This window comes from Orbicella faveolata, unplaced genomic scaffold (assembly GCF_042242905.1).
Source record: "Orbicella faveolata isolate gen_17 unplaced genomic scaffold, um_ofav_v1 contig_48, whole genome shotgun sequence".
NCBI classification, from domain to species: Eukaryota; Metazoa; Cnidaria; class Anthozoa; order Scleractinia; family Merulinidae; genus Orbicella; species Orbicella faveolata.
The window spans coordinates 3,796,046-3,822,500 of NW_028301578.1; the positions used below are offsets into that span (position 1 = coordinate 3,796,046).

Consider the following 26,455-nt stretch of genomic DNA (forward strand, 5'->3'; position numbering starts at 1 on the left):
GAGCTCCGGCGGAGCCCCATACCCATATAAGGAAGAAAAGGAAACCCATGAATTGATTTTCTCATGGTTATCATGGCTAGCGGTATTGCTCGTGGGCGCGTACGCACGACGGCGACGACGACGACGACGACGACGGAGTCGCGCAAGATGGCGGCCATACTCAAACTAATAGGCTGACAGAGACATGCACCCTCAGTTGGTAGCGGGTGAATGCCATTTTTCTTGGCGGGATTTTTAAAGAAAAACGATAGCGGATGTTGATTTAATATTTTTAAGACAGGGTTGCGCTGAAGCAAAAGACAGAAAGCAAGAATTAACAGGCAAAGAAGTAGCGAAGAAGATCGCGAAAAAGACTGAGCGGGTCAGCGCTGGGGAAGGAGGCGAAACAGTACTGAACAATGCCGTGAATTATAGCTAGTCAAGAGCTAGAGAAAGGAGGTGAAATAATATACCGAACAATGCCGTGAACCAAAGCTGACGAGGGCTATAGAAAGGAGGCGAAAGTACCCGACAAATTGATTCAGAAGACTGCCGAACTCTCCATGGCCAAGTTCAAAATTCGCGCGAACGTGATGCTGTGCAGCCGTGCAAGAAAATTCAAAAGTCACCTGATTTGGTCAGGTGATGAACAAGAGAAATCAAACGTACCCGAGTGTTTTAGAGAAATTGCAAAACAGTAAACGTAGTGGAGAGAAGTGGTTGATTCGTTGATCTATCGAAAATATAACTTCAGTTTAGTCTTCACAACTTTTGCTGCAAGTTTCTGCCTGGAAGATTTACACTGGCCGAACTGAATTGCCAACTTGCGGTAAGTGACTTTTGTTGTTGCGTTTGCTATGAAAACTAACAAGTTTCCTCGGCGATATAAGCTTATTTTCAATTGGAATCCATTAAAAGTCTTCCTTATTTGAAGCCATGCTGTAAGAGATTTTAAAACTTGCATCGTTTTAATTTCTCTCGTCTCTAAACAATAACACGTGGGTCGCTTTGGAGGTTGGAGGTCGTCAATTTAAGCTTATAACCTCACATCTAAAAATAAGCTTAACCAAAATCGCACTTGTAAACACGGCCGGGCGAATTTTGAAGTTTTCTCTGATTTATTTATTGTGATTACAAAGTATGGAGATTTCCTCGTTTTGTTAGTTCAATTTATTCGGTTTGGCGAAATGCTTTTGTGAATTCCGAGGTTAAATTGGTTGAAGACTGGTAAAGCTACTGCCAATAAAATGACTGCAAAGCTAAATTAAGCCGTCGGCAAAAATACAGACTCTCAGTAATATTCAAATTTAAGTGTGAATAATTTTTAAACTTTAACACCGCAAGCTTAAACGAATTTTCTTTATCCTCTCTTTTATTCGGTCACCGTTCATTGAAAAGGGATTTGCTGTTGATACTCGAGCTCAGATGTAGTGATATGCATCTTGTGTTTATAATGTAGATTTCCTCGTTTTATTTTGTTGTCTGTCCAATTAGTTCGGTTTGGTGAAATGCTTATATAGTCCAAAATGTCGAGTAGACGATTATGCATGGCAATCCTGTCTGCAAATAAAGCTCTGCTTTGATTTTGATTGGCTATTTCATGTTATTTGTGCCATTGCTTTTGGTTGGGGGTACATGGACCCTATTTTCGTAATAAGAGGTTATTCCCCAATGCGGTATTTACACTTAATATGGAAATGTTCCAAAAAAGTGAGATAGTACTAATTAACTCGGTAAATTGAACAGTGTAATAGAAGTTCTTGCCCTGACCATTTCTCAGTAATAAGAATAACTTTTACATACATATATACACAATTTAGTTGGAGAGAGCGCTCTCCTATCTCCACTTTCTCTCTCTTTGCTCTCTTCTTCACACTAATTCTTTATTTACTAACTTATTAAATGAATGTCACTGACTGTTTTCTTTGTTGTGCGTGCATACTTTTTTGCTGGCCGAAGAAAGTTTCAGTTTCTTCCTGGCTGTACAGTTTCCTTTCTCCTGTCCTGTACCAATTTGTTTGTGATATAACTTCGGGAATTCTCTATTCTCCTTAAATTTTATCTCATCAGGTTGATAGAATGCACTCTCAGAGTGTTCCATCATTGTCTTCAGTCGCTACAATTTTCCAGAAAAAAGCAATAGTTTTCTTAATTTCCTTTTACTTTGTGTTAGGACTTCTTAGCATGCCTGTAATTGGCCCATGGGCATTACAGGAGAATAATTTTCAAGTAAAGAATTACATTCGTTTTAGTGTTGAGTATTTTAAATTGTTATGAATTAGGCATTTCTATTTATTTTTTATATTTTTTATTTTAGTCGCACGCAATGTTTTATGGTTTTACCAAGGTATACCATGTAAATGTAAATAATGCACTGGAATTGGCCAATCAGAGTGTGCATTATATCGGCTTTAAACACAAACCACATATTACAAATGACTCATATGTAAATGATATTTTTATTACAGAGAACTGGACAGGGCAAGAACTTCTCCTTCTTTTGTGAATTTATATATTAATTCCTCTCAGTGCTGTCAAAATGTCTCAGGAACCTTCATTTCTGATAATCTGTTATTTTCCACCATACCTACAGCACAGAAGCTCACCAAATCCTAACTGATAACTAACATGTGTGTATCTCTAGCCTTTGCTGTGTGGTACATGTATATTCTGTTATCCTGCCTTAACTGCTAGGAAAAATTTTGGCAGAGCTGTTGCAACAGTTTCACTTAAATTGATTTCCAGTGACAGCGCTTCATGTAGCAGTGTTATTGAGTATGAACTTTATGGAGGATTTTAAATTTTTATTTTTTTATGATTACAGACGACAATAAAATATACATGTGTATACATAACCTGATGTTGGTGTTGGTTACAAACCGTAGTTCATAATAGTCATCCTATTACAGGTAAGGAGGAAAAGTTCAGAGAGTTTAGAACATTTCTTCCCCCAGCACACCTTCTGTCTATAGGTGCAATAATTGAGAGGTTATATATATGTACGAAGAGTAATGTAAAGTTACTGTATAAACTTAGCATTAAAATCTGACATTTGAACACCTCCTTTGCTAAAATTAGTCATGATTTAATTGTTATCACTCCCTGTGAATTCATAGAGATTCCAGAGGCAAATTATAACCTAATGTGGAAGTCCTGTCTTCAAGTGAGGGAAAATGACACAAAAGAGTTACAATGAAAGTAAAGAGAATTGTGAATGTTGATATGGTGTACATTAACATCATGTAAAGGTATTTGGTGAGTGCCAAAGGCATAACATTTCATGTATTGCTTTTTCAGGACAAATTATATAACAGTGACATTTTAAAAGGTGTGATCAGAAAAATAATGAGTACATTGTCCAGGCAGCATCAGTTTATGGACAGCATATGCAGACAGTAAGAGGAACTGTAAGCACTACCATGTAAGTTAGTTTTATGCTTATGACTTCTTGTTCTTGAATTTTGTGTCATTTCATCACAAGAATAGGTAACGAAAGATGCAATAGTTGTTGCAATATATTTTTGAAGGAAAACTTAGAAGTCTGCCTATGCTGGATAACAGCCATTTGTAAACTGAATGTGAAGCAAACAATATGTTAAATATGGGGCAACCCTAAAACCCAGAAACCGGAATCCGGAATCTGGAACCAAAAACCGGAATCCAGAAACTGGAAACCGGAATCCGCAAATCAAAGAAAATAAGTTCTTCAAATACGCGAAAATTGTTTTGCTTAGCTTTTTGACTGTAAAAAGTAAGCTGCCAAGTAAAAAGGACCTCAAACTTAACCTTTTTTGAAACGAAAATTCCCCGTCTGTTGAAATTGGGCAACCGTTATTTTTAGTGAAGGCTATGATTATGAGAATCTCAGTAAAGTGCGTCTTAATTTTATTCCAAGCACCTCGAGAGTGTCTAAAATAAGCTTGCTGGTAATTGCCATTTTGTTTAATAAGTGATCTTCAATTTACCGGAAGTATAAATTTATCCTTTATGTCTAGTACATACTGAACAAGATAGAAAATGTCATAGAGAACAGGATATCCATCAGTGGCAGCCCCCTGTACATTGATGGTCACGCCCCCCAATTTCGAAGTCCAAGGGCTAACCCATCTGATCTAAATATGAAATTTGATTTTTCCGACAGATACGAGACCAATTCCAGCTTAACACAATTTCCACACTGATACTGTGACAAATCAGCATTTCATATTCTTAGCGGCCATCATATTAAAACAATTTGTAGAAATGTTGCACACTTACTTCCGTCTGCTTCTCACTTGCTGACAGATCAGACCACATGCTGCTCAAAGATGCTAAAAGACTGCCAGAAACTCACTGCAATATCCTATAATAGCTTGTTGTTAATGTGCTGCTCACCAGTCTTCTCAGAGCAATTTGATCTAGACAAGAACCGGGCTCTCACCAGGGCCAGCTTGAACAAAAGATGGGTAACTTAGCCTATGAGCAGGCTCTCGTGTTTGGGCTGGGGGTGTGAGTGGCAAAGCCGCATGAAGGCTCTTGGTGACATGCCAATGCAGAAAAACACTAGACACCTATTTAGCCTGCTCAGACAATAGAGACAGATACTACCAAAAAATCAGTAACCCTGACTGGATAGTGATGTACCCAATGAATAGCTTTATGCAGCTTTTGAACAACGGGGCCAGATATATAGCTAAGGGTTGTTCAGAACTAGTCAATAATTTTTTAGCAATTACAGTCTGTGGCTGAAGTAAAGCCAAGAAAATAAATAACAACAAAATGATTTTTGCTCATATTTATTTATTAGACATTGCTGAAGTGAATTATTTCTATCATCATTCATAATATCTGGATTCCAGATTCTGGATTCTGGATTTCGGTTTCCAAATTCAGTGTTTTAGGGTTGCCCCAGATGATGTATGTGCATATGTTAATCTTGAATAATCTGAAATTTTAGAGAGTTTAAAAATATCATATCATATCTGTGATGGTTCTGAGGTGGAGGGCTGTTACATGTACATGTAAATGTCTCATGCACGATTTTTCACTCGTTATGATTCAGGTGCAAATAGTTTCTGTATCTGTTAATGTGCAACAATCTACACCAATATTTCAACCTAATAATGTACAGTGTATATTAATTACCCAAATTATGCTGTTTGTTTTTAGTTGGCCAGTGCTACATAGTAATGTGATGTTGAAGTGCACAAATTTACAAACATGCCCAGTGTCAACTTGTCAAGTACATGTATATGAACTGGCCAGACAGTGTAGATTACAAAATTCTCTGTTAAGGTAAGATGTTTCTTAAGCATTATTTTGTAATTAATGATTTCTCAGACATTGTTTTCTTCAAGAAAAGATTCATACCCCACATGGAGGTTTTTTCTCTATTAGAGCTCTTGATTCCTGATACTTTAATTTGGAATTTCTAAAGACTGGCCGTGAATGGGTGTTGGGTGTGAATATCTTCTGGAACGGCACATTCATTCATTGAGTAAGCAAGAACATCAGTATTTATCGTGACAAACTCAGATTTTCTTCTGGAAGCTGAACTCATATACAGTTGTACAGTTATATGTACAACCAAACAGCCTGGATGACCCTGTGATTGGGACGGTGCACATTGTTGTAACCCTCAATGTTCCAGTTGCTTGTTTGAAGCAAATTGCATTTGCTCTCGAAAGCAAGTGGCGAAGTTCATAACAGTTATGTAAGTTTGCTTTGTATCTCAGGGCAGAGCCTGCCACAGTGAAAGTTGGAGTACCAACCCCTAGCATTTGATTCACTACTAACACTCAGTAAACAGCTAACAATGAAGTACACTGTATATCAAAGAAAGGAATTACATGCCTGTTCCTGTCAGTCAATATATGAACAGGTTACAGATGGGGAGCCTGTATTAAAACATCAAAGATTTTCAAAGCAACCATGGCCTGGTGAGATATTTCTGAGGTAATATAAATTTAAAGTCCTTATGATTGCTTATAGGCATTGATTTTTATTGTAAACAATATCTTACTGAGTGTATTTTTCTTGTGTGCTAATTGTTGGAGAACACAGAGGTCACTGTTATGACAGAGATATTAATTTGTGAAAAGTTCTATAAACAAATGCATCTGGGAACAAATTAATTTATCATGGATGCAGCTTCTGAGAGATCCCCAATATTAATGGAACATACACTGTTCATACAGTACATGTAAAAGAGTTCAGTAATTCATTACTTACAATTGTAATGCTTTGTTTGGTTTCTCTGTATTTACAGACAACTTGATGGGATTATAAATTCTGCACCAAGTTCATTGAATAAACTGACTTGGAGGTTCAGTTCTGCAACCCATCCTGTTTGTACAACCCATCCTGTTTGTAGTAATATCCTAGCTGCAACATTGTGACAGATACACTGCATTACATTATTAAGAAACACATATTAACTAATTATTTTTCAGTGCCTGTTAATTTAATCAGTTTTTCTTAGAGATAATTTACTCATGGTTTATGTAAATAATTGGCTTTTTGGCTTTAAAATGATATTTATTGAGCTTTTAAATCAATTTTGTGATATTCTGCATTGGACATGGCATAAATTGATATTTTGCCAACACGAAATGGAGAACTGGTCTTAAGCAAACCCGTACGAAACGAGCAGATCTGCAGCAGATCTGCAACAGATCTGTTTTGACAAAAACAGATCAACTGCAGACTAATTTATCGTCTGCAGAGTCTGTTTTCAGTCTGCTGCAGACGTTGAGCTTGAAAACTCTTCCCGATTTTAAGACTGCAGACGAAAACAGACGAACAACAGATCTGCAGAATATCTGCAGCGTCTGCAGATGATCTGCAACACGTTGAAGTCCAAAAACCGGATCGATAGATCATTCATTATATCGTCACTTCGGTATAAACCTTAGTTGGATCAGTCATGACTGGTTCGTTTTGAGATGAATAAAATAGTTCGATTCTACGAATAAAAAGATAGTCGAACATTGAAAATGCGTAAATAAGAGGCATAAATGGTCAGCCACTTACGTACAACGTGCTAGTAAATCAAATGTTATACGTCAATTGAACACTTAAATTAAATGATAAATACACTTTAATTTATTCTTATTATATAGGGATTAGACACATATGCCTAACACATTCTTTCAATAAAATTTAAGAGCACTGCAGGGCACATTGGTGTTAAATTCCCAGTTCCAAATGCTCAGGGAAAAGCATTTCATCGATCGACATATCAGTGTTGATAGAACAACGATACGAAAGTTGAAGTCAACACGTGAATGAATCATGAAAAGTGGAATACGATGGTTAAATTTCTGTACTATGATTATTTTTCTTATACCTACAACAGCTTCAAAACATAAGGAGACGTTCTTAAAATCTTGATGTCTTCTACGCCCCGGAAATGGCAGAGGTGAAATGCATCACGTTTCAAACCATCATTACCTTACAAGAATGAGTCAGTAACGCAGACCCTGATTTGCATAACCGGGTGACCTAAGTGGCATGTTTGTTAGTGACAAGAAATGTGATGCCTCAATTTGGGGGTATAAACATGTAAGTATATCGCAGCCATGAAGAAAATGAAATAAATGTACAAATTATCTTTACCCTTATTTGCTGTTCTCGACAAAGAGAGAAAACCACAAGTGAAATCTCATCGGCCGCTGCGAATATGACAGATTCTCCTGGCTGGTACCCGACACCTGTCACACTTGAACCGTCCAATAAGAGTAGGAGATGTTGCTGACACTGATATTCCTTTCAATTGAAGTGTCACATTCAAAGTTTGCGCGCAAACAAGACAGTCTGTAAGAAATTGCTTTTTGACATAAAAAGATGACTTTTGCTATAGTTCTTTGGACGGAAGAAGATTTATATAGCGTCGCAAGTGCTTCGCAGGTACATTATGCCGGAGAAATCTTCGAGGGCTTAGACGCCATGGTTGACTGGGAAGAGGGAAAGAAAGGAAGGAGGACCAGTAAAAATACTCCCTACCCAGGGAAAATTATTAAGACTGGAGGTTGGTGGTTTTTCAACTGTTTTAAGACCTCTTTTAATGTAACATTCCAGTTTAACTTAACTCTGATGATCGTTCAAAAAACAGGGTAATTATCAGAGGTGAACGGCAAATCGAGAAACAATTTTATTCACAGCATTCTTCCCGAAATCATATTAACTAAGTTTGGAGTAACGGTGACGCGATTTACAGATTTTTACTGTTTGAGCAGATTTACGTGCACATTGCACATACGTAGCTGTAGTTAATAGCAACATTTAAAGACCAGTTCAGGACGCTTGGAACATTTAAATGGGTAGTTTTTGAAATGAACAGGCAATCCAGCCATGCAATTTCTTAAGTAGAATAAATTAATTTTGGAGCGCAAAATAGAGGTAAATGTGACTTTATGAAGCCTGTGAGCTTTTATCTGTAGCTTCCAATAGATATTTATGTACAAAATATAAAATTTCTGGAAACAAACTGGAGTAGGACTGAGTGGCACTTTAGTTATGTAGTCAACTTACACAAGAAGGTTGGCAATTTTTGGGTTTTATTCTGACTTTCTGTACCTAAAACTATTCAACTCTTTTGTAGACTCTTCACAAGGCAGCGGAAACTAACTCCAACTCGGTAGGTTCAACAATCGATTTAATAACCAATTTAGTATTACAATCAAACCGTCTAGTAGTATTAGTATTACAATCAAACCGTCTAGTAGTATTAGTAGTACAATCAAACCGTCTAGTAGTATTAGTAGTACAATCAAACTCGTGATATACGCACAGGCTAGTATTAAGCAGTTCTGTTCGATTTTAATTTAATGATTAGGTTCGAGAACTTGCCGTCTGGTAATCAAGATGAGAGTAAAAAATACTACGTTGCAGGCCCTGGGAAACAAGAACTTGTGCCAGGATCTGGAATCTACATATCCTCAGCTAAACTTAACTCCATTCACATACAGTCAATGCGATAAAGACCCCAAGAAATTATACTTGCTGTTAATTGAAGCCTTCTTCAGTGAGGAGACTCTGGCAACAAGTCTTGCCCATGGCTCCCGAACACAGACAAGCAAAGCGGGTGTGCTTCATTAGTAAGGCTCTGAATCAAGATGTGGTGAAGACTTTAAAGGGCAAGGGCATCAGGCAGTAACCTGTAGAAACATACGTACACAAACACACATGATCAGAGATGATGTGTCGCATTTTTGTAATCATATTGCTATAATTGCGATAATAATAAACTGACTACTTTTAAAAGTAATACATACATGTAGTTTACTAATATATTTTTATTTTTTATAGCGTATGTTGGAAGGTTTGTCACTCTCAACGAACTGGAGTTTTCCGTATCCCAGATGAACCGCATTTTAACAAACAAAGTTGGAACAGCCAAAAGAAAAAAACTCAGGGAAGTATAGATAAGCTGTAACTAGATAAGAATGGAAAGTTCTACCAAAGTACATGTGTTTTTGTGACCGTGACCGTCTTTACGAAATGAAAACAGCTCACAGTTTTTCTCTCAGTATCAGTATAATATAACAATATGTATCCAAGTTATTTATTTCTTCCTTTGGCGTGAAAAGTGCAAAATTGATATTACACTGATATGAGGCTAAATGCTTAAATCATCGATAAAACTCCCTCAGTAGTTTTTTTCATTTTGGTGCGAACAAAAAACAGATATCAAGATAATTCTTCACTCAGTAACTTGCAGTGCTCGAATTGCCGCGTGACATACTTATTGTATTTTGGACTTAAAAAATGAAGAAAACATTTTGCGAGAAAATGGGCTTATTGAAGCAATAGAAGAAGTTGTTGAACGGAAAAAAAAATGTAGTTTTTTCATAATGCGATCGAACAATGTAAACAAACGAGTATTAGTTGAGCGAAGAGAATGAAACATTTTGTCGAATCACTAAAAATATTTACAAAGAGTTAGTAATTTCTCACAGCATGGATTAAACTCATGTTTAGTTTTTGTTTAGAGCAGTGTGTGAATCAAGTTATTTGCGGGTGTATTATGTTTATTCCGAGTGTTTGGATGTGTGCTGTTGAACACACGAAATCTACAACGCTTGACAGTAAACTCATTTATTGAGAATACTGTATGTCTTGAAAAATCTGGATTTACTCACTGCAGTGACTTAGAAACCGACCTTATGAAAAGGTCACACTAAAAGTAACATTTAATCATTGGTCCCATATCGTGAATAATCTTTTGACTGGTCTGTAAAAACTGAATATGTCAAGTTGGCTTTAGGTTTTACTTTTATTGCTACCTACTAGAATACAATTCACTATCTAAACTTGTTACAAATGTGTAAGCGTACTTTCTCAGTATGCGTTAACAGTGCGGGTCAAGATTCCGTCAGTGTTCCGTAAACTCTTGGTAGCGACCTCTCTTTATTACGGTCTTCGCTCGGCCCTGGTGTGCTGGAATATTAGTGACACATGTTCGAAACAAGCCGTTCAGGGATCGAAGGTTAGTGCACCATAGACTTTAGGCCACAGTAGAATGCTGCAACGTGAACCGAGTACCTAATAAACAAATATTTTTGATATCTGTTGATATATGTAAGTAAGCTACGAAGCCAATGAAAAAATTGATACATAAGGCGAACAAAAACTCGATAAGCGGTCGCTGTTGTGCATTATTTATGTACTCTATGACTTACCTCTTTCGTTCCTTTAAACTGGCTTCATGTCAAGCAGGTGCCGAGCACAGACGAGAAGGAAATGAATCTCACTTAGTGTCCAGTTTACTCGATCTCGTTTCTGTAAATAACCTGCCAAGCGAACCAAAAAAAGCACGCGAAGCCTAGCCTGCGAGCAAGCTCCCTTGTCGCTCGCAGGCTACGTGAAGCCTAGATTTTTTGAAAGGAGTGCTTGCTACCCGAAGTTTTTTTATTCATTTGGAATATGTGGAAAATGTCACGCTAAGAAAATACTTTAAATTCCTGCTAGTGATATTATTTGCTTTATCTGTCAACATTAATTGTTTACTTTTGATGAATAACAAACCGACCTCCTCTGTCTATCTTTTAAATAAACGTTGTTTGATTGGTGCATTTTGTGGGCTTTTTGTTTAACATGATAGGCTGATTTCGTCTGCAGAGCGTCTGCAAATTTGCAGACTTGTTGCAGATCATCGCTGCAGACGCTCTGCAGACATTCTGCAGATATTCTGCAGACATTCTGCAGACATTCTGCAGATGATCTGCAGATAATCTGTAGATCATCTGTAGATTATCTGCAGATCTGCTACAGATGTGCCAGCAGATCTGTAACAGACTATAAACAGATCTGCTCGTTTCGTACGGGAAGTTGCAGGATTAGCATTTTTGTAGAAAGGAAGGGTTGAGAAATTTGTGACATTCTACAGACAGCCTTGCCATTCGCAATGTCCGATAAGGTTAATTTGTTCCATTCTGTTGTAGAAATAGTGTTCTCTAATTTATAAATTATTTCAATCTGTTGTTTAAACGACTGCCTTATAACCCCTCTCCTGGCTTTGGTGCATGTAGGATATTGATGTATTTTTTATCCATTTTGCTGTAAATTATCTTAATTGATGTGTCAATCAAAACATATCTTGGATATGCTGGGCTCTTCTGACAAATGTACCCATGCCTCATAACCTTTGAGTGCATTTGGTTGTGTAGTGCAGACAAAATACATGTACATAATATAACTTCCTCTTAGCTCACTGATAATTCTTGGTATAATTTAATCATAGTAAAATTAATTAATGGAATCCAATAACAGCTCTTGTAGTCCACAATGCCAGTCGAAAAAAAGAACAAATCACATTGAAATTGAATAATAAAATTATTATTAGAAGCCTATGCAAGTATTCATGATCAGCAAAAAAAAAAAATATCGTAATTACCATTCATGCGAGGGTGATTTTGCTCATTGCAAACCCGTCCAGCAGGAGGAGACTCCATACAATAGTGAAGATGGCTAAATGTATCTTTGGGGACAAGTTAGAAAACAAAACTTTCCAACTTTTCACATATGTATACTGTTTTGGTACTTTTGTGAGATTTCATTTGGTAGAGATTCAGGGACTGAGTATATTGTAACCACTGCATTTCAATCAGTCCCCACAACAAAAAAATGTGTAAACTTCTTTTGTGTGGGAGTCCCCATGTTAGCTAAGGAAGAATATAATGATTAATAACAATGCCTTGTCTTTCTGAATAAGGTAGGAAAGAACAAGAAATGCCACCAAAAAGCACAGAAGACCGTTCTGTTATGTGATCAAGATTTTTGGTGGCTTCCAAGAAATCCTTGAAATCATGGCTCTATATTTCATAATCACACCATCTTACACCTCGATCTGCTGATGTAATACTAGTTCCGGCTGAAACTATTAAATCATTCGCAATTTACCTCATACAAGTTGGATTATTTTCATTAGTAACAACATTCCGAAAAATAACTGAGGAGCTCCGCTTTTAGGCTGGCCTAAATCTATATATTAATTTTAAAATACGAAGCACAATGCTAAGGCTGTTCTTAGAGAGGAGATGCCTGCCTTTCGTGTGTTGACATAGAGTGCAAAACTGTCATAAAACCCATTACACAGGCGGTAAAATTTTCGAAGGGCGCAGATCAATTTGATAAGCTGCGCCCTGCCTTATTTTTATTAAAGTTTACATTACATATATAGACGTCATTTGTTTCACACTGGTCAATTGTTTGAGGCAACTGCCGGATCTGTAATTCATCAAAGTAAATTCAATTTTTATTTTTAGTTTATTAGTGCGATTGTAACCAGTGTAGCATGGTAGCTGTTAGTAGAAGTAATTAACCCGAGGAAAACAGCGTCTGCTAATGGACTCAGTTAGTTTTTAAACAGTTCTAAGAACTCCATTAACTTTGTTTAGTTTTAGTAGCCTTTGGTTTTGCTCTTAGGTCCCGTCCACACAATGCCAGAGAAAGAGTTTGAAAAAAACGCAACAATCGACGGTCATTTTGAATTTGTGTTCGAGTAAAAAGTTGGCTGGGAATCACATGTTTATAACGTTTTCATCGATTTCGAAAAGATCCGTTTTCAAAATGTTTTCCTTCCACACTAAACCGCGAAGCCGGCATTTTCAAATATTCCACCGTTTTCGTGACGGATTATTGTGGATGGTAAGCCAAACCGTAGAAATAAAACTGCGTTCTTAAATTTCTCCGTCGTAGTATGAACATGGACGGGGTTTAAACTTTCTTCAGCGCTAATGGATCACCGAATGAAAGGGTGTTTTCGGAAAAAGAATACTCTGTTGTAAATTACACAGATTATGATTTCAATAAACTGTAAATACGAACTGAAAATCATAAAGTGATAGTAAATACTAGTTTTAAACTTCCAAGAATATTCTTTGAGTGAATGAAGGAGAATTTTAATTAGCTTGACAAAAACATAACTGGGACACTATCTACATATTAAAAAATATCTTCGCCACACAGAATTAAAGCTATTTACAATTTAAACCAGCAGCAATGAATCAGCTGTCACTGCAAGACTGATTATCTGCAAGAAAAAAGATTGAATAGGTTGATTGAAACTACCAAGATCAAGATTATGAAGTATAAACAGAAGTGTGTTTGGTCTTGGCGCACCGTTTAGTTTCCGCTGCTAGTTTATGCAAGGTGCAAGAAAATTAATAATGATAATTAATAATAACAATACCAAAAAAAAAAAAAAAACATTCTTCAGTTCATTAACCAAAACAGAGTTCAGTATTCACCACTAGATAATCACAGATGTGGTGTGACATTGGAAATAATCAAGAGAATAAGTTATTACGAAGTTTATATCCTTGTCGATTGTAATTTCAGATTCGTACGGACTTTTATACTTCAGAACACTTTCACTTATTAGTGTTACCACGGCTAGATGAGTAAACAAATTGAAAGCCTTCTAGCTTTATATATACATATATGTTATCTTTTAGTAGTAGCCAATGGCTTGATACCATTTAACATAATGTATTTGGTCACTAGCCAATATAAAAATTTTAAACCAAAAAAAAAAAAAGAAAAAAAGAACTAGAATCTTTGGTTTAGAAGGTTTTCTTTTAAAAAAATGTACTGAAATACCACTACATTAAATCTAACACCCGCGGAAATTACCCGGGTGAAAATTTAAAACTCCTAAGGAAGATCGACGAACAATTTGTACGGTGTTTTTTTTTTTTTTTTTTTTTTTTTTTTTTTTTTTTTTTTTTCGTGTTTTGTCATTAAATCCAAGAAAAATCTTTGACAAGAAGTCTTAAAACGGCTCTAATAAGAAGTTTCAATGTCCGGTAGCCGTAATGCATCCTCCAAATTGATTAAAAATTAATTAAAAATGGAAGGAAAAATGTCCGAATTTTGGACTCCAATAGTTATAAATAGGTTTGTCAAAATCAGGAAATGAATTTCATGTGAGAAATGATAAAGGAAGTAAAAGTAGTATTTTCTTTAAGTTGGTGAGGACTGTCAGCATTTTCTTACTATTGTCTTAGTGTAAATTTCTTGCTCACTTTTTTTTTAGTACACAGTGTGCATGAACTTTATTACTCTAGTATGATAGGTGAGGGTAACTCCCAAAAAAATATAAGGAAAATGGATTCTTACACTGGTTTCATAAATTTGGTAAATTAAAAAAAACAGTCTGGTTTTTGTGTTTGTGCTTTTGTTTTTGTTTTTGTTTTTGTTTTTGTTTTTGTTTTTGTTTTTGTTTTGGTTTTGGTTTTGGTTTTGGTTTTGGTTTTGGTTTTGGTTTTGGTTTTGGTTTTGGTTTTGGTTTTGGTTTTGGTTTTGGTTTTGGTTTTGGTTTTGGTTTTGGTTTTGGTTTTGGTTTTGGTTTTGGTTTTGGTTTTGGTTTTGGTTTTGGTTTTGGTTTTGGTTTTGGTTTTGGTTTTGGTTTTGGTTTTGGTTTTGGTTTTGGTTTTGGTTTTGGTTTTGGTTTTGGTTTTGGTTTTGGTTTTGGTTTTGGTTTTGGTTTTGGTTTTGGTTTTGGTTTTGGTTTTGGTTTTGGTTTTGGTTTTGGTTTTGGTTTTGGTTTTGGTTTTGGTTTTGGTTTTGGTTTTGGTTTTGGTTTTGGTTTTGGTTTTGGTTTTGGTTTTGGTTTTGGTTTTGGTTTTGGTTTTGGTTTTGGTTTTGGTTTTGGTTTTGGTTTTGGTTTTGGTTTTGGTTTTGGTTTTGGTTTTGGTTTTGGTTTTGGTTTTGGTTTTGGTTTTGGTTTTGGTTTTGGTTTTGGTTTTGGTTTTGGTTTTGGTTTTGGTTTTGGGTTTGGGTTTGGGTTTGGGTTTGGGTTTGGGTTTGGGTTTGGGTTTGGGTTTGGGTTTGGGTTTGGGTTTGGGTTTGGGTTTGGGTTTGGGTTTGGGTTTGGGTTTGGGTTTGGGTTTGGGTTTGGGTTTGGGTTTGGGTTTGGGTTTGGGTTTGGGTTTGGGTTTGGGTTTGGGTTTGGGTTTGGGTTTGGGTTTGGGTTTGGGTTTGGGTTTGGGTTTGGGTTTGGGTTTGGGTTTGGGTTTGGGTTTGGGTTTGGGTTTGGGTTTGGGTTTGGGTTTGGGTTTGGGTTTGGGTTTGGGTTTGGGTTTGGGTTTGGGTTTGGGTTTGGGTTTGGGTTTGGGTTTGGGTTTGGGTTTGGGTTTGGGTTTGGGTTTGGGTTTGGGTTTGGGTTTGGGTTTGGGTTTGGGTTTGGGTTTGGGTTTGGGTTTGGGTTTGGGTTTGGGTTTGGGTTTGGGTTTGGGTTTGGGTTTGGGTTGGTTTGGGTTTGGGTTTGGGTTTGGGTTTGGGTTTGGGTTTGGGTTTGGGTTTGGGTTTGGGTTTGGGTTTGGGTCTGGGTCTGGGTCTGGGTCTGGGTCTGGGTCTGGGTTTGGGTTTGGGTTTGGGTTTGGGTTTGGGTTTGGGTTTGGGTTTGGGTTTGGGTTTGGGTTTTCGTTTTCGTTTTTGTTTTTGTTTTTGTTTTTGTTTTTTTGTCTTTATTAAGAAAGTAAATTTTGATGACCAGCCTAACACATACTCCCCAAATTCTCTTCCTCCTCCCCGACACCCTCCCCTTTATACGCCTGCTACGCAGGCTACGATGCGTATAACTTTGAAATTTTCTAAAACTCCAGTTAAATTTCATGCGGATATGACAACGCTAAATAACTGCAAAAGGATGACATTTAAATACTATGGGTTAATTTTTCCAACCAGGCTTATTATTTCGGCTTGCTAAGCGCTCGTAAAAAGACGGTAATTTTGGGGTCGAGTCTTGCTCTTTTCGGGGAAAAATACCATGAAGGCCGCCTTGATAAGAGAATAAAAATCCAAACAACCTCAAAGTTACAGTTTTGAAATAAGTCAGTAAAAACCTTCTTCCTGACAAAGTTTGAGAAAATCGAATTTTTCTGTCCTGCATAGATATAGGTGAGCGTTAGAGCAAGCTATCAACGCACTGTTTTAAAGTGAATCGTTTCAATTAGCCTCACCTATTTTTAGCAGCTCTGAATGGTAGGACTTTATCCTTGATCTGCTTGTTGGGAATGAAAACGTTGTACTCGGGCAGATGTGAACATACAATGTTTAACTGCTGAAAGCCAAAAAAAAGGCAAGGAAGCATCGCAAATGAATTCCAAAGTTTCGATCTTCAATTCTTAGGCCGCGTCCACACTACGCCGGAGGAATTTCAAAACGCAGCGTTATATATATTTCTACGGTTAGGCCTACCGTTCACACTGATCCGTCACGAAAACGAAGCTTTTCGAACAACATCTTTGGCAAACTGCACAATCATTTAATTTGTATTTACAGGGTCATCAATATACTTGGCCGTACAATTTCAATGAAACTCCATCTAATGAAGAAGCCCTCTCCCCTAACGCTCCCTCCTCCCCGCCACTCTGCTCCAGTCCCCTCCTCATTCAGAGATTAAAGACATAACAAAATTGTCAAAGCTTTATTACACATATGAATCGACTTGGACTGTACTGTCCAAGTGTTTTCAAATTTTCAGGTTTGGCAAAGGTCACATTTCGCTAGGTATTGTGACTTACCCTGTCAAATAACATTAGCTACAATATCTATCATATGGCTTTTGTTTTTACGTAGTCAATATAACGCGCGCTCTGATTAGCTAATTCTAGGACATTTTTCTCCCGTAATGCCCACGGGCCGACAACGGGCCTCAAAATGAAAGCAAGAGGTAATTATAACAAAAACTACTGTTTTTTTCTGAAAATTGTAGCGGCGGAAACGATGAGTGGCGAGGAACACTCTGAGAGTGAATTTTATTACCGCGACGAGCTACAATATCAGGAGAACAGCAAATCCATAGCGTTAAATCTTGAATGAGTTGGTGCCGGACAGGACGAAGGAAACAGCCAAGAAGAAATTGAAACTTTCGTCAAATAGCCATATCATATAAAAAACTAGACTTAGCTATTGTGCATGAGAACTGAAAAAGAGCAATTGTTTAGAGTCAGATTGTCAATTAGTTTAGCGTACTGTCAAAATAAGCTCGAAGAGCTGTTTTAGGAAAAGCAATGAAATAATTTTTGAGGGTTTAAGAACAAGTTGTTAACAAAACGACATATACAGTTTGGCTTTATGAAAAGCTCCTTATAGAAGTAACTTTTTACCCAGGCAATGAGGCCTGGGTTTAAATTTCGGCTGCGTCACCTGTGCATGCGTCAGCACATGCAATTTACAGAAGTTGTCGACGTGAAAAGTTAGCACGGATTCCATGATTTCTAGGGCGATGAAATCACATACAAACGAACATACCGTTCGAGGTAGACCAACACTAATAGACGTTACGCGTTTTTGGAACGGGTCGGTCTGGAAGCCTTATGAGAGATCAATTTACGAGCGAACATTTTGAAAGAATTTATCAAGAATCATGTTATACCTAAGGAGCTATCGACCGGGGCTATCAACTCTTCAACTTGATAAAAAGCATCTTAGAAGCGTCATCATATTTTTAGACGTGGTCGTGAACCAAGTAGAATCCCAGCACGAACTCAAGAACGTCTGAGCAACAAGAGCAGAAAGGTTAGAGAATTTCTTTGCCAATGTATTTATTCAATTACACCTAGGTAAAACGTTCTGAGAAACTTCGTTAAGTATAATAAAGTTAAAATTTCGAACTAAACGATATTCTCTCGTTATATTCTTGTAACAGAGTTATGTGTCTTTACAAGAATGAAACCCATGTAGCGAATTATGGTACATTTAAGCTGAAAGAAACTAATGTATGTTGACCCCAGCCAAACAATTCTCGGCCTGCTCTGTCACGGAATCCTGATGCAATAAAAAAAAATTATTCGAAAACCATTCAGTGGATAAAGTCACGAAATTGTGATGTAATAGGAGATTAAGAAAGATGACACTTATCTAATTTTTCTGTGCGTTTTCCCAAACCTCAGATATTCGTCGAAATATTTTGCACAAATTTAGATAGCCAAGTATGGAGCCGCCATGTTGGTGTACCTCTGCGGTATACCAACATTGCGGCCGGAAAATAGTGTAAACATCTGGAACTTACTTTGGCTATCTAGGCGACTGATTATCTGTATTGAGCAAACAAGCATTTACATAAGTACTTTTCCTAATAGTTTAACTTCTGAACGGGGTAAAAATCACGAGATAAGTATATATTTTTCGACAAATGCGTTCGTAGCTCAATGTCACGCACTGCCACAACTCTGTCTCGCTTGCTTAGGAAACGCAAAAGCAACAACAACAGCAACAACGACAAAGGCTAAGGGAAACAGACTGAAACGTTCATAGGCTGATATAAAGACCTTGACTCATTTCACTCCCTAAAGACCTGCAAACCAGTAATAAGCTATTAATCGATTCCATAAAATGTAATCAAAGGCAGAATGACTGGAGCACATCGATTCGATTGAATTTTGTACGACTTCAGATGCAGAAAATTTAGCTCAATTGCAATATAGCTAGTGCTTCTCAGTATAACGACTGCCTGGGTACACGCGGCAAGCGTTTAGTTTGTTTTAATACCCCAGACCGTCATAGCTGATACGTTTGATTAGCTACACTCAGGCTTAAATCTTTGTATACTACTTTCAGTTTAATTGAGTTATGTCTCAGTTCTACAACTTTGCTTAACCTTGCCAACTGTCAAGCAATATCTGACGGTTACCACTCAATTCCAAGAGATGCCAATCTTAAGACTTACCTTTTTAAGCGTGCATTTGATTTGTAGTTTTTTACTTTTTATTTGTAGTCTAATTGTATTATATAGCGTATTTAATTCTTAGGATGTTAAGTTTCATGATTTAGGATATTAGGTTTTTAAAGGATTAGGATTTTAATTTTAGGATTTTAAACTTAGGATTTTAATTTTAAAGTATTGTAAAGCGCCATAGACAATTAGTGGAAAATGGCGCTATATAAATGTATATTTATTTATTTATTTATTTATTTATTTATGTCTCGCTAATAACTAGACGTACTAGTCAAGCAACGTCTCAAACACTATTTCTTGTTTGTTACATTGACGAGAGTGATATTTACAGTTTGGTATCTTGGAAGGGGCTCTTTGAAAAGTTCGTTTTGCCTCTCGAGGCAGTGACCATAGGATTTTCCAGTTTAGGACTGGCTGTACGGCGACTTCCAATCATTTTGGCGAAGGCTGTTTTCATCTTTCCATTTAGACCAATGTACAGCCACGGATTTATGGCGCTGTTAGCCTGACTGAGCCAGTAGCAGAAGTAAATGAGAGAAGGCGGCCATAATGCTGCCTTTTTTACAGATTTGTCCATCTGATACACATGCACTGGAAGCCAACAGACTGCAAACACCACTACAACAATGATGAGCATTCGGATGACTTTTTTCTTGGGGATTTGCTGTTGTCGTTGGTTTACATGTACTTCATCGTCCGCAGGAATTTCGTGGAGCCACAGTTTAACAGCAGCTATGATGTAGAGGATGGAGATGATGGCGAGAGGCAGGAGGTAGGTAAGAACAAGGATGTAACTCCAGAAGGCCAGAGGCAATATGACAGTGGCATCAAAGCGGCAGGCACCATCTATAAATTTGAAGACCACTAGTGCGACTGACATCAAGGCTATGGATGAGACCCAAATAAGTGGTGTAATGATCTTGGGCTTCCTGAACCAAATACTACTTCGGAAAGGATACACAACAGCAAAGTATCGATCAAATGCCATCACAGCGAGACAGAAAATGGAGGCGTTAGTAGACACGAATACAGGGTAGTAAAGCTCGCAGGGAATGTGGAAGAAATAAAAGATAGTTATGCTGATAGGCATCTGAAACACTGCAATCAACAAATCGGCCACCGCCATGTTAACAAACAGGAAACTTGTCAGATTTCTTGTGTCAGGTTTTTTCCACACGATGTAGATCAGCAGCGTGTTGCCAGCCAAAGCTACGATCATTGTTATGGCGTAAACTATGGAGAAGCTCACTTCAGTGGTGCCTGTCATGTTCTATAAATAAAACAGGTTAGCCATTTGCTTTAATGATATGTAAAACAATACACAAGTACGTTATATTTTGACTTCTCCCCCACTTTTTCCTGCGCCATGCCATTTTTCGCGCTGCACTCCAACAAACTGAACGCCTAGATGGCACTAATGTGTTTCTAGCTCCATACTGTAAACTGCCGCTTATAAGCCCGTTCCCCTCCCGATTATAAAACCTCCTCCCGGTTATAGGCCCATCTACATGTAAACCAAAAAAATCATCGGCTATAAGCCCCCTCGGATATAAGTCTTCTCCCCCCTATAGCTTTATTTGTTTTGAATTCATTTTATTATGGAATTTAAAAGCTTCGCAAACCTATTTTGATCAATAAGTACAGCTATAATAAATATTAATCCGGTAATCCGTGACTGCCTCGCACAGTCAACAATTCAAAAGTTATAAATAATAATAATTCAGTTCCAAAATACGCCCAATTTTATAGCGGAGTTCCGGCGGCCCGAAGGGCCGCCAAGCGGAGCCCCATACCCATATAGGAAAGAAATGGATTTTCTCATGGTTATCATGGCTAACGGTATTGCTCGTGGGCGCGTACGCACGACGACGACGGAGTTGCGCAACATGGCGGCCATTCTCCAGCTAAGCTAAAAGGTTGACAGAAATATACAGCCTTGATTTAACGCCTCCTTCTTTGATATTGGATATCCATGTTATGGTCAACAGACCAATTTCGATATATTAAAATTCAGCCTAACACAATAGACCTCAGGACGAGGCTCTGGGGAATAAACTCCACAAACTCTGTAGTTATTCCCCAGAGCCTCGTAACGAGGTCTATTGTTTTAGGCTGAATTTTAATATATCGATATGATATAACTTTGTGAATTCTCTATTCTCCTTAAATTTTATCTCGTCAGGGTGATAGAATGCACTCCCAGAGTGTTCAGTCATTGTTTTCAGTTGCTACAATTTTCAGGAAAAAAGCAATAGTTTTCTTAATTTCCTTTCACTTTGTGTTAGGACCTTTTAGCATGCTCTTAATTGATCCATGGGCATTACGGGAGAATAATTTTCAAGCAACGAATTAGATTCGTTCTAGTATTAAGTATTTTTAAATTATTATGAATTAGGCATTTCTTTTTATTTTGTATTTTTTATTTTAGTCGCACGTGGTTTTGTGATTTTACCGATGTATACCATGTAAATGGAAATAATGGACTAGAATTAGCCAATCACAATGTGCATTATATCGGTTTTAAATACAAATCATATGTAATAAATGTATGTAAATGATATTTTTATGACAGAGAACTGGACAGGGCAAGAACTTCTCCTTCTTTTGTAAATTTATATATTAATTCCTCTCAGTGCTGTCAAAATGTCTCGGGAACCTTCATTTTTGATAGCCCATTATTTTCCACCATACCTAGCGCAGAAGATCACCAAATCCTAACTAATAACCAATATGCGTGCATCTCTGGCCTTTGCTGTGTACTACGTGTATATTCTGTTACCCTGCCTTAACTGCTAGAAACAATTTTGACAGAGCTGTTTCAACAGTTTCACTTAAATTAATTTCCAGTAACAGCACTACATATAGCAGTGTTATTGAGTATGAGCTTTATGGAGGATTTTAAATTTTAATTTTTTTTTATGATTACAGAAGAGAACAAAATATACATGTGTATAGATGTACATGTGCATACCCTGATGTTGGTGTTGGTTGCGAATCGTAGTTCATAATAGTCATCCTACTACAGGTAAGGGGGAAAAGTTCAGAAAAATTGGAACATCTCTTCCCCCAGCACACCTTCTGTCTACAGGTGCAATAATCGAGAGGTTTTATATATATGAAGAGTATTGTAAAGTTATAGACTTAACATTAAAAGCTGACATTTGAACGCCTCCTTTGCTAAAATTAGTCACGATTTAATTGTTATCACTCCCTGTGAATTTATAGAGATTCCAGAGGCAAATTATCACCTACATGTTATGTGAAAGTCCTGTCTTCAAGTGAGGGAAAATGACACAAAAAAGTTACAGCGAAAGTAAAAAGAATCATGAATGTTGATATGGTATACATTGTACATCATGTAAAGGTATTTGGTGAGTGCCGAAGGCATAACATTTCATGTATTGCTTTTTCAGGAAAAAATATATAACAGTGACGTTTTAAAAGGTGTGATCAGAAAAATAATGAGTACATTGTCCAGGCAGTACCAGTTTACGGACGGCATATGCAGACGGTAAGAGGAACTGGAAGCATTACCGGGTAAGTTTGTTTTATGCTTTTGACTCTTGTTCTTGGATTTTGAGTCATTTCATCACAAGAATAGGTAATGAAAGATGCAATAGTTGTTTGGAATTTATTTTTGAAGGCAAACTTATAAGTCTGCCTATGCTGAATAACAGCCATGTGTAAACTGAATGTAAAGCAAACACACTGTTAAAGATGGGGCAACCCTAAAGCACGGAAACTGGAATCCGGAATCTAGAACAAAAAACCGGAATCCAGAAACCGCAAACCGGAATCTACAAATCAAAGAAAAAAAGTTCTTCAAATACTCGAAAATTGTTTTGCTTAGGTTTTTGCCTCTAAAAAATAAGCGGCCAAGTAAAAGGACCTCAAACTTAACCTTTTTTGAAACAAAAATTCCCCATCTGTCGAAATTCGTGCAACCGTTATTTCCAGTGAGGGCTATGGTTATGAGAATCTTAGTAAAGTGCGTCGTTATTTTATTCCAAGCACCCTGAGAACGTTTAAAATAAGTTTGCTACTAATTAACCACGCAGCCATGGGCCGAGTGCGGATCATGTTCTACCCGTGTTTTTTTTTTTTTTTTTTTTTTTTTGTCAGTGACCAACCCAAACTTCCTGTCGGCCAAATTTTGAATCGTGCAACCTGTGATGTTTTTTTGCCAAAAGCTGTTGAAACATTAATACAAGGACAATGTTACGAATATTGTTTTCTATATTTGTGTGTAAAATATGGTTTCTTTTGGTTTTATCGAGGCGTTGGATTCGAAGGGAAATAATAAATACGCTTAAAACACTAAAAAAGGATAATACGTCAGCCATGGAATGCGCTGACGTTGCAGCTTTCATTTTCGCTAGTTGACAAATAAGATCGTGTTTACTTTGCAAGTTTATTTTGCCAGAGGCGATGGTCACTAATTTATTTGCAATTTTGCGAGTATTCTTGTGGGTTTCTGCAAATGAAGCGAATTCTTTGGCTGTTTCATCGGAGCAAGTTAAGAGATTTGAAGAAAAATTAAATATTTGCCGAGGTAAACAAGAGCTTGCCAGAACTTGCAACGTTTAAGTTAGTGCTAGGAGAAAAAACAGCCCTGGATAGCGTAAACCCTCTGATCGTGTGACTTGCGTGACTACTTCAAAGCACAAACAAATTAAATTTTGACTTTTCAGGAAGAAAGCTGTTTATTAATAGCGTGACACTCGTTTCCTTTTGTATAATTCATGGGCATATCCCGAGCGAACTTCCAGATTAAGACCATTGCGTCATCATAGATTTCACAAAGGCTAAGAGTGATGGTGCAATAAGTTACAACACAGTTTGTGTTGATCAAGTGGTGTGTTTACAGTAATCAATGAATCATGAAGGGCTGCTTTGGAATGTGCACTGCGTTGTGGCTGTAGTATTAACAATACAGTTAAATTTTAAAAACACGGTTATAAGATCTAAAAGATCTTCTTGTTGCCATTTTGTTTAATAAGTGATCTGCAATTTACCGGAGGTATAAATTTACCCTTTATGTCTAGCAGATACTGAACAAGATAGAAAATGTCATAGAGAACAAGATGTCCGTCAGTGGCAGCCCCCTGTACATTGACGGTCACGCCCCCACTTTCGAAGTCCAAAGGCTAACCTGGCTCATCTAAATATAAAATTTGATTTTTCCACCAGACATGAGACTAATTCCAGATCAACACTATTTCCACACTGATACTGTGACAAATCAGCAGTTTATATTCTTGGCGACCATCATATTAAAACAATTTATATAAATGTTTCACACTTACTTCCGTCTGCTTCTCGCTTGCTAACAGATTGGACCACATGTTGTTAAAAGATGCTAAAAGACTGCCAGAAACTCAATGCAATGGCGTGTTGTTATTTGTGCTACTCACCAGTCTTCTCAGAGCATTTGATCTAGACAAGAACCGTGCTCTCACCAGGGCCAGGTTGAACAAAAGATGAGTAACTTAGCCTTTGAGCAGGCTCTCTTGTTTGGGCCGTGGGCATGAGTGGCAAAGCCACATGAAGGCACTCGCTCACATGCCAATGCTCAGACACCAGAAACAGATACCAGAGCCTGCTCGCAGACTATGAGCAACTCCATCCACCCGAAAAATCACCAACCCTGACTGGATAGTGACTTACCCAATGGACAGCTTTATCCAGCTTTTGAACAATCGGGCCAGATGTATAGCTAAGGGTTGTTCAGAACTAGTCAATAATTTTTTAGCAATTACAGCTTGTGGCTAAAGTAAAGCCAAGAAAATAAATAACAGCAAAATAATTTTTCCCCATATTTATTTATTAGACATTGCTGAAGTGAATTATTCCTACCATCATTCATAATATCTGGATTCCAGATTCTGGGTTCTGGTTCCAGATTACGGTTTTTGGTTTCAGTGTTTTAGGGTTGCCCTTAATGAAGTACGTGCATGTTAATAATCTTGAATAATTTGAAATTTCAGAGAGTTTAAAAATATCATATCATATCTGTGATGGTTCTGAGGTGGAGGGCTGTTACATGTACATGTAAATGTCTCATGCACGGTTTTTCACTTGTTATGATTCAGCTGCCAATAGTTTCTGTATCTGTTGGTGTGCAACGATCTACACCAATATTTCAACCTAATAATGTACAGTGTATATTAATTAACCAAATTATGCTGCTTTTAGTTGACCAATGCAACTACATAGTAATGTGATGTTGAAACACACAAATTTACAAACATGCCCAGTGTCAACTTGTCAAATATATGAACTGGCCAGACAGTCTAGATTACAAAATTTTCTGAAAGTTGGAATTATCAGGTAAGATATTTCTTAAACATTATTTTGTAATTAGTGATTTCTCAGACATTGTTTTCTTCAAGAAAAGATTCATACCCCACATATGGAGGTTTTTTTTTTTTTCTCTAAGGGCTCCCTCCTCGTGTTACTTTGGAATTTCTAATGACTGGCCATGGATGGGTGTGAATATCTTCTGGAATTGCACATTCAGATTAAGTCAACAATAACATCAGTATTTATCCTGACAAAGTCTGATTTTCAGCCTGGATGGCTCTTTGATTGGGACTGTGTACATAGTTGTACAGCAATATTCCCGTTTCTTGTTTAAAGCAAATTGCATGTGCTCTCGAAAGCAAGTCGCCAAGTTCATAACAGTTATATATGTTTGCTTTGCATCTCAGGGCAGAGCCTACCACTGTGAAAGTTTTGGTACCATCCCCCTAGCATTTGATTCACTACTGTAGACACTTGGTAAACGAATAACAATAAAATACACTGTATATCAATGAAAGGAATGTCGTCTGTTGGTTAAAAATTATAATTAATATGTCTTTGCATGTTCAGTGGTGTTCAAGTAGCAGCTATATACAGTATGATTACATCCCTGTTCCTGTCAGTCAATATACGAACAGTGTACGCATAGGCAGCCTGGATTAAAACATCAAAGATTTTCAAAGCAACCATGGCCATTTGAGATATTTCTAAAGGAATATAAATTCAAGGTCCTTGTGATTGCATATAGGGATTGATTTTTATTGTAAAAAATATCTTACTGAGTGTATTGTTCTTGTGTACTAATTGTTCATGTAGAACACAAAGACCACTATTATGACCGAGGTATTAATGTGTGAAAAGTTCCATGAAAAAATGCACTGGGAGCAAATTAAATCATCACAGATGCAGCTTCTGAGAGATCCCCAATATTAATTGAACATGCATTGTACATACATGTAAAAGAGTTTGAAAATTTATTACTCAAGATTGTAATGCTTTGTTTGGTTT

The 26,455-nt window shown here is 37.2% G+C and overlaps 1 protein-coding gene and 4 long non-coding RNA genes across 8 annotated transcripts in view; 3 read left to right on the forward strand and 2 right to left on the reverse strand.

The window, feature by feature from the left end:
• LOC149096032 (uncharacterized) lies at nucleotides 1–5,200 on the forward strand. 2 transcript variants are annotated; one of them, XR_016204599.1, is made up of 4 exons: nucleotides 1–808; nucleotides 2,804–2,888; nucleotides 3,277–3,400; nucleotides 5,128–5,200. It is a non-coding gene; the product is annotated as an uncharacterized LOC149096032 (long non-coding RNA). The 2 variants fall into 2 exon arrangements; XR_016204598.1 differs by having other exon boundaries at nucleotides 2,804–3,400.
• Nucleotides 5,201–5,263: 63 nt separating this feature from the next.
• On the forward strand, nucleotides 5,264–6,396 carry LOC149096033 (uncharacterized). Its single transcript, XR_016204692.1, has 2 exons — nucleotides 5,264–5,913; nucleotides 6,227–6,396. It is a non-coding gene; the product is annotated as an uncharacterized LOC149096033 (long non-coding RNA).
• A 2,201-nt stretch (nucleotides 6,397–8,597) lies between these two features.
• Nucleotides 8,598–10,855, reverse strand: LOC149096034 (uncharacterized). Of its 2 annotated transcripts, XR_016204592.1 has the most exons (3): nucleotides 10,641–10,855; nucleotides 10,296–10,503; nucleotides 8,598–9,116 (listed from the first exon to the last, which is right to left on the reverse strand). It is a non-coding gene; the product is annotated as an uncharacterized LOC149096034 (long non-coding RNA). The 2 variants fall into 2 exon arrangements; XR_016204591.1 differs by having other exon boundaries at nucleotides 10,296–10,855.
• Nucleotides 10,856–13,536: 2,681 nt separating this feature from the next.
• LOC149096035 (uncharacterized) overlaps nucleotides 13,537–26,455 on the forward strand; it is a 263,969-nt gene continuing 251,050 nt past the window's right edge. The window contains exon 1 of the long non-coding RNA XR_016204550.1: nucleotides 13,537–14,190. This is a non-coding gene — a long non-coding RNA (uncharacterized LOC149096035). The remainder of the gene's footprint in view (nucleotides 14,191–26,455) is intronic.
• The window catches only part of LOC149096036 (somatostatin receptor type 5-like), a 62,562-nt gene continuing 51,817 nt past the window's right edge, over nucleotides 15,711–26,455 (reverse strand). For both annotated transcript variants that reach the window (XM_089281161.1, XM_089281162.1), the window contains exon 3: nucleotides 15,711–20,414. In XM_089281161.1, coding sequence (XP_089137287.1) covers nucleotides 19,470–20,411 — 942 coding nt within the window. In that variant the 5' untranslated portion in view covers nucleotides 20,412–20,414 and the 3' untranslated portion in view covers nucleotides 15,711–19,469. The remainder of the gene's footprint in view (nucleotides 20,415–26,455) is intronic.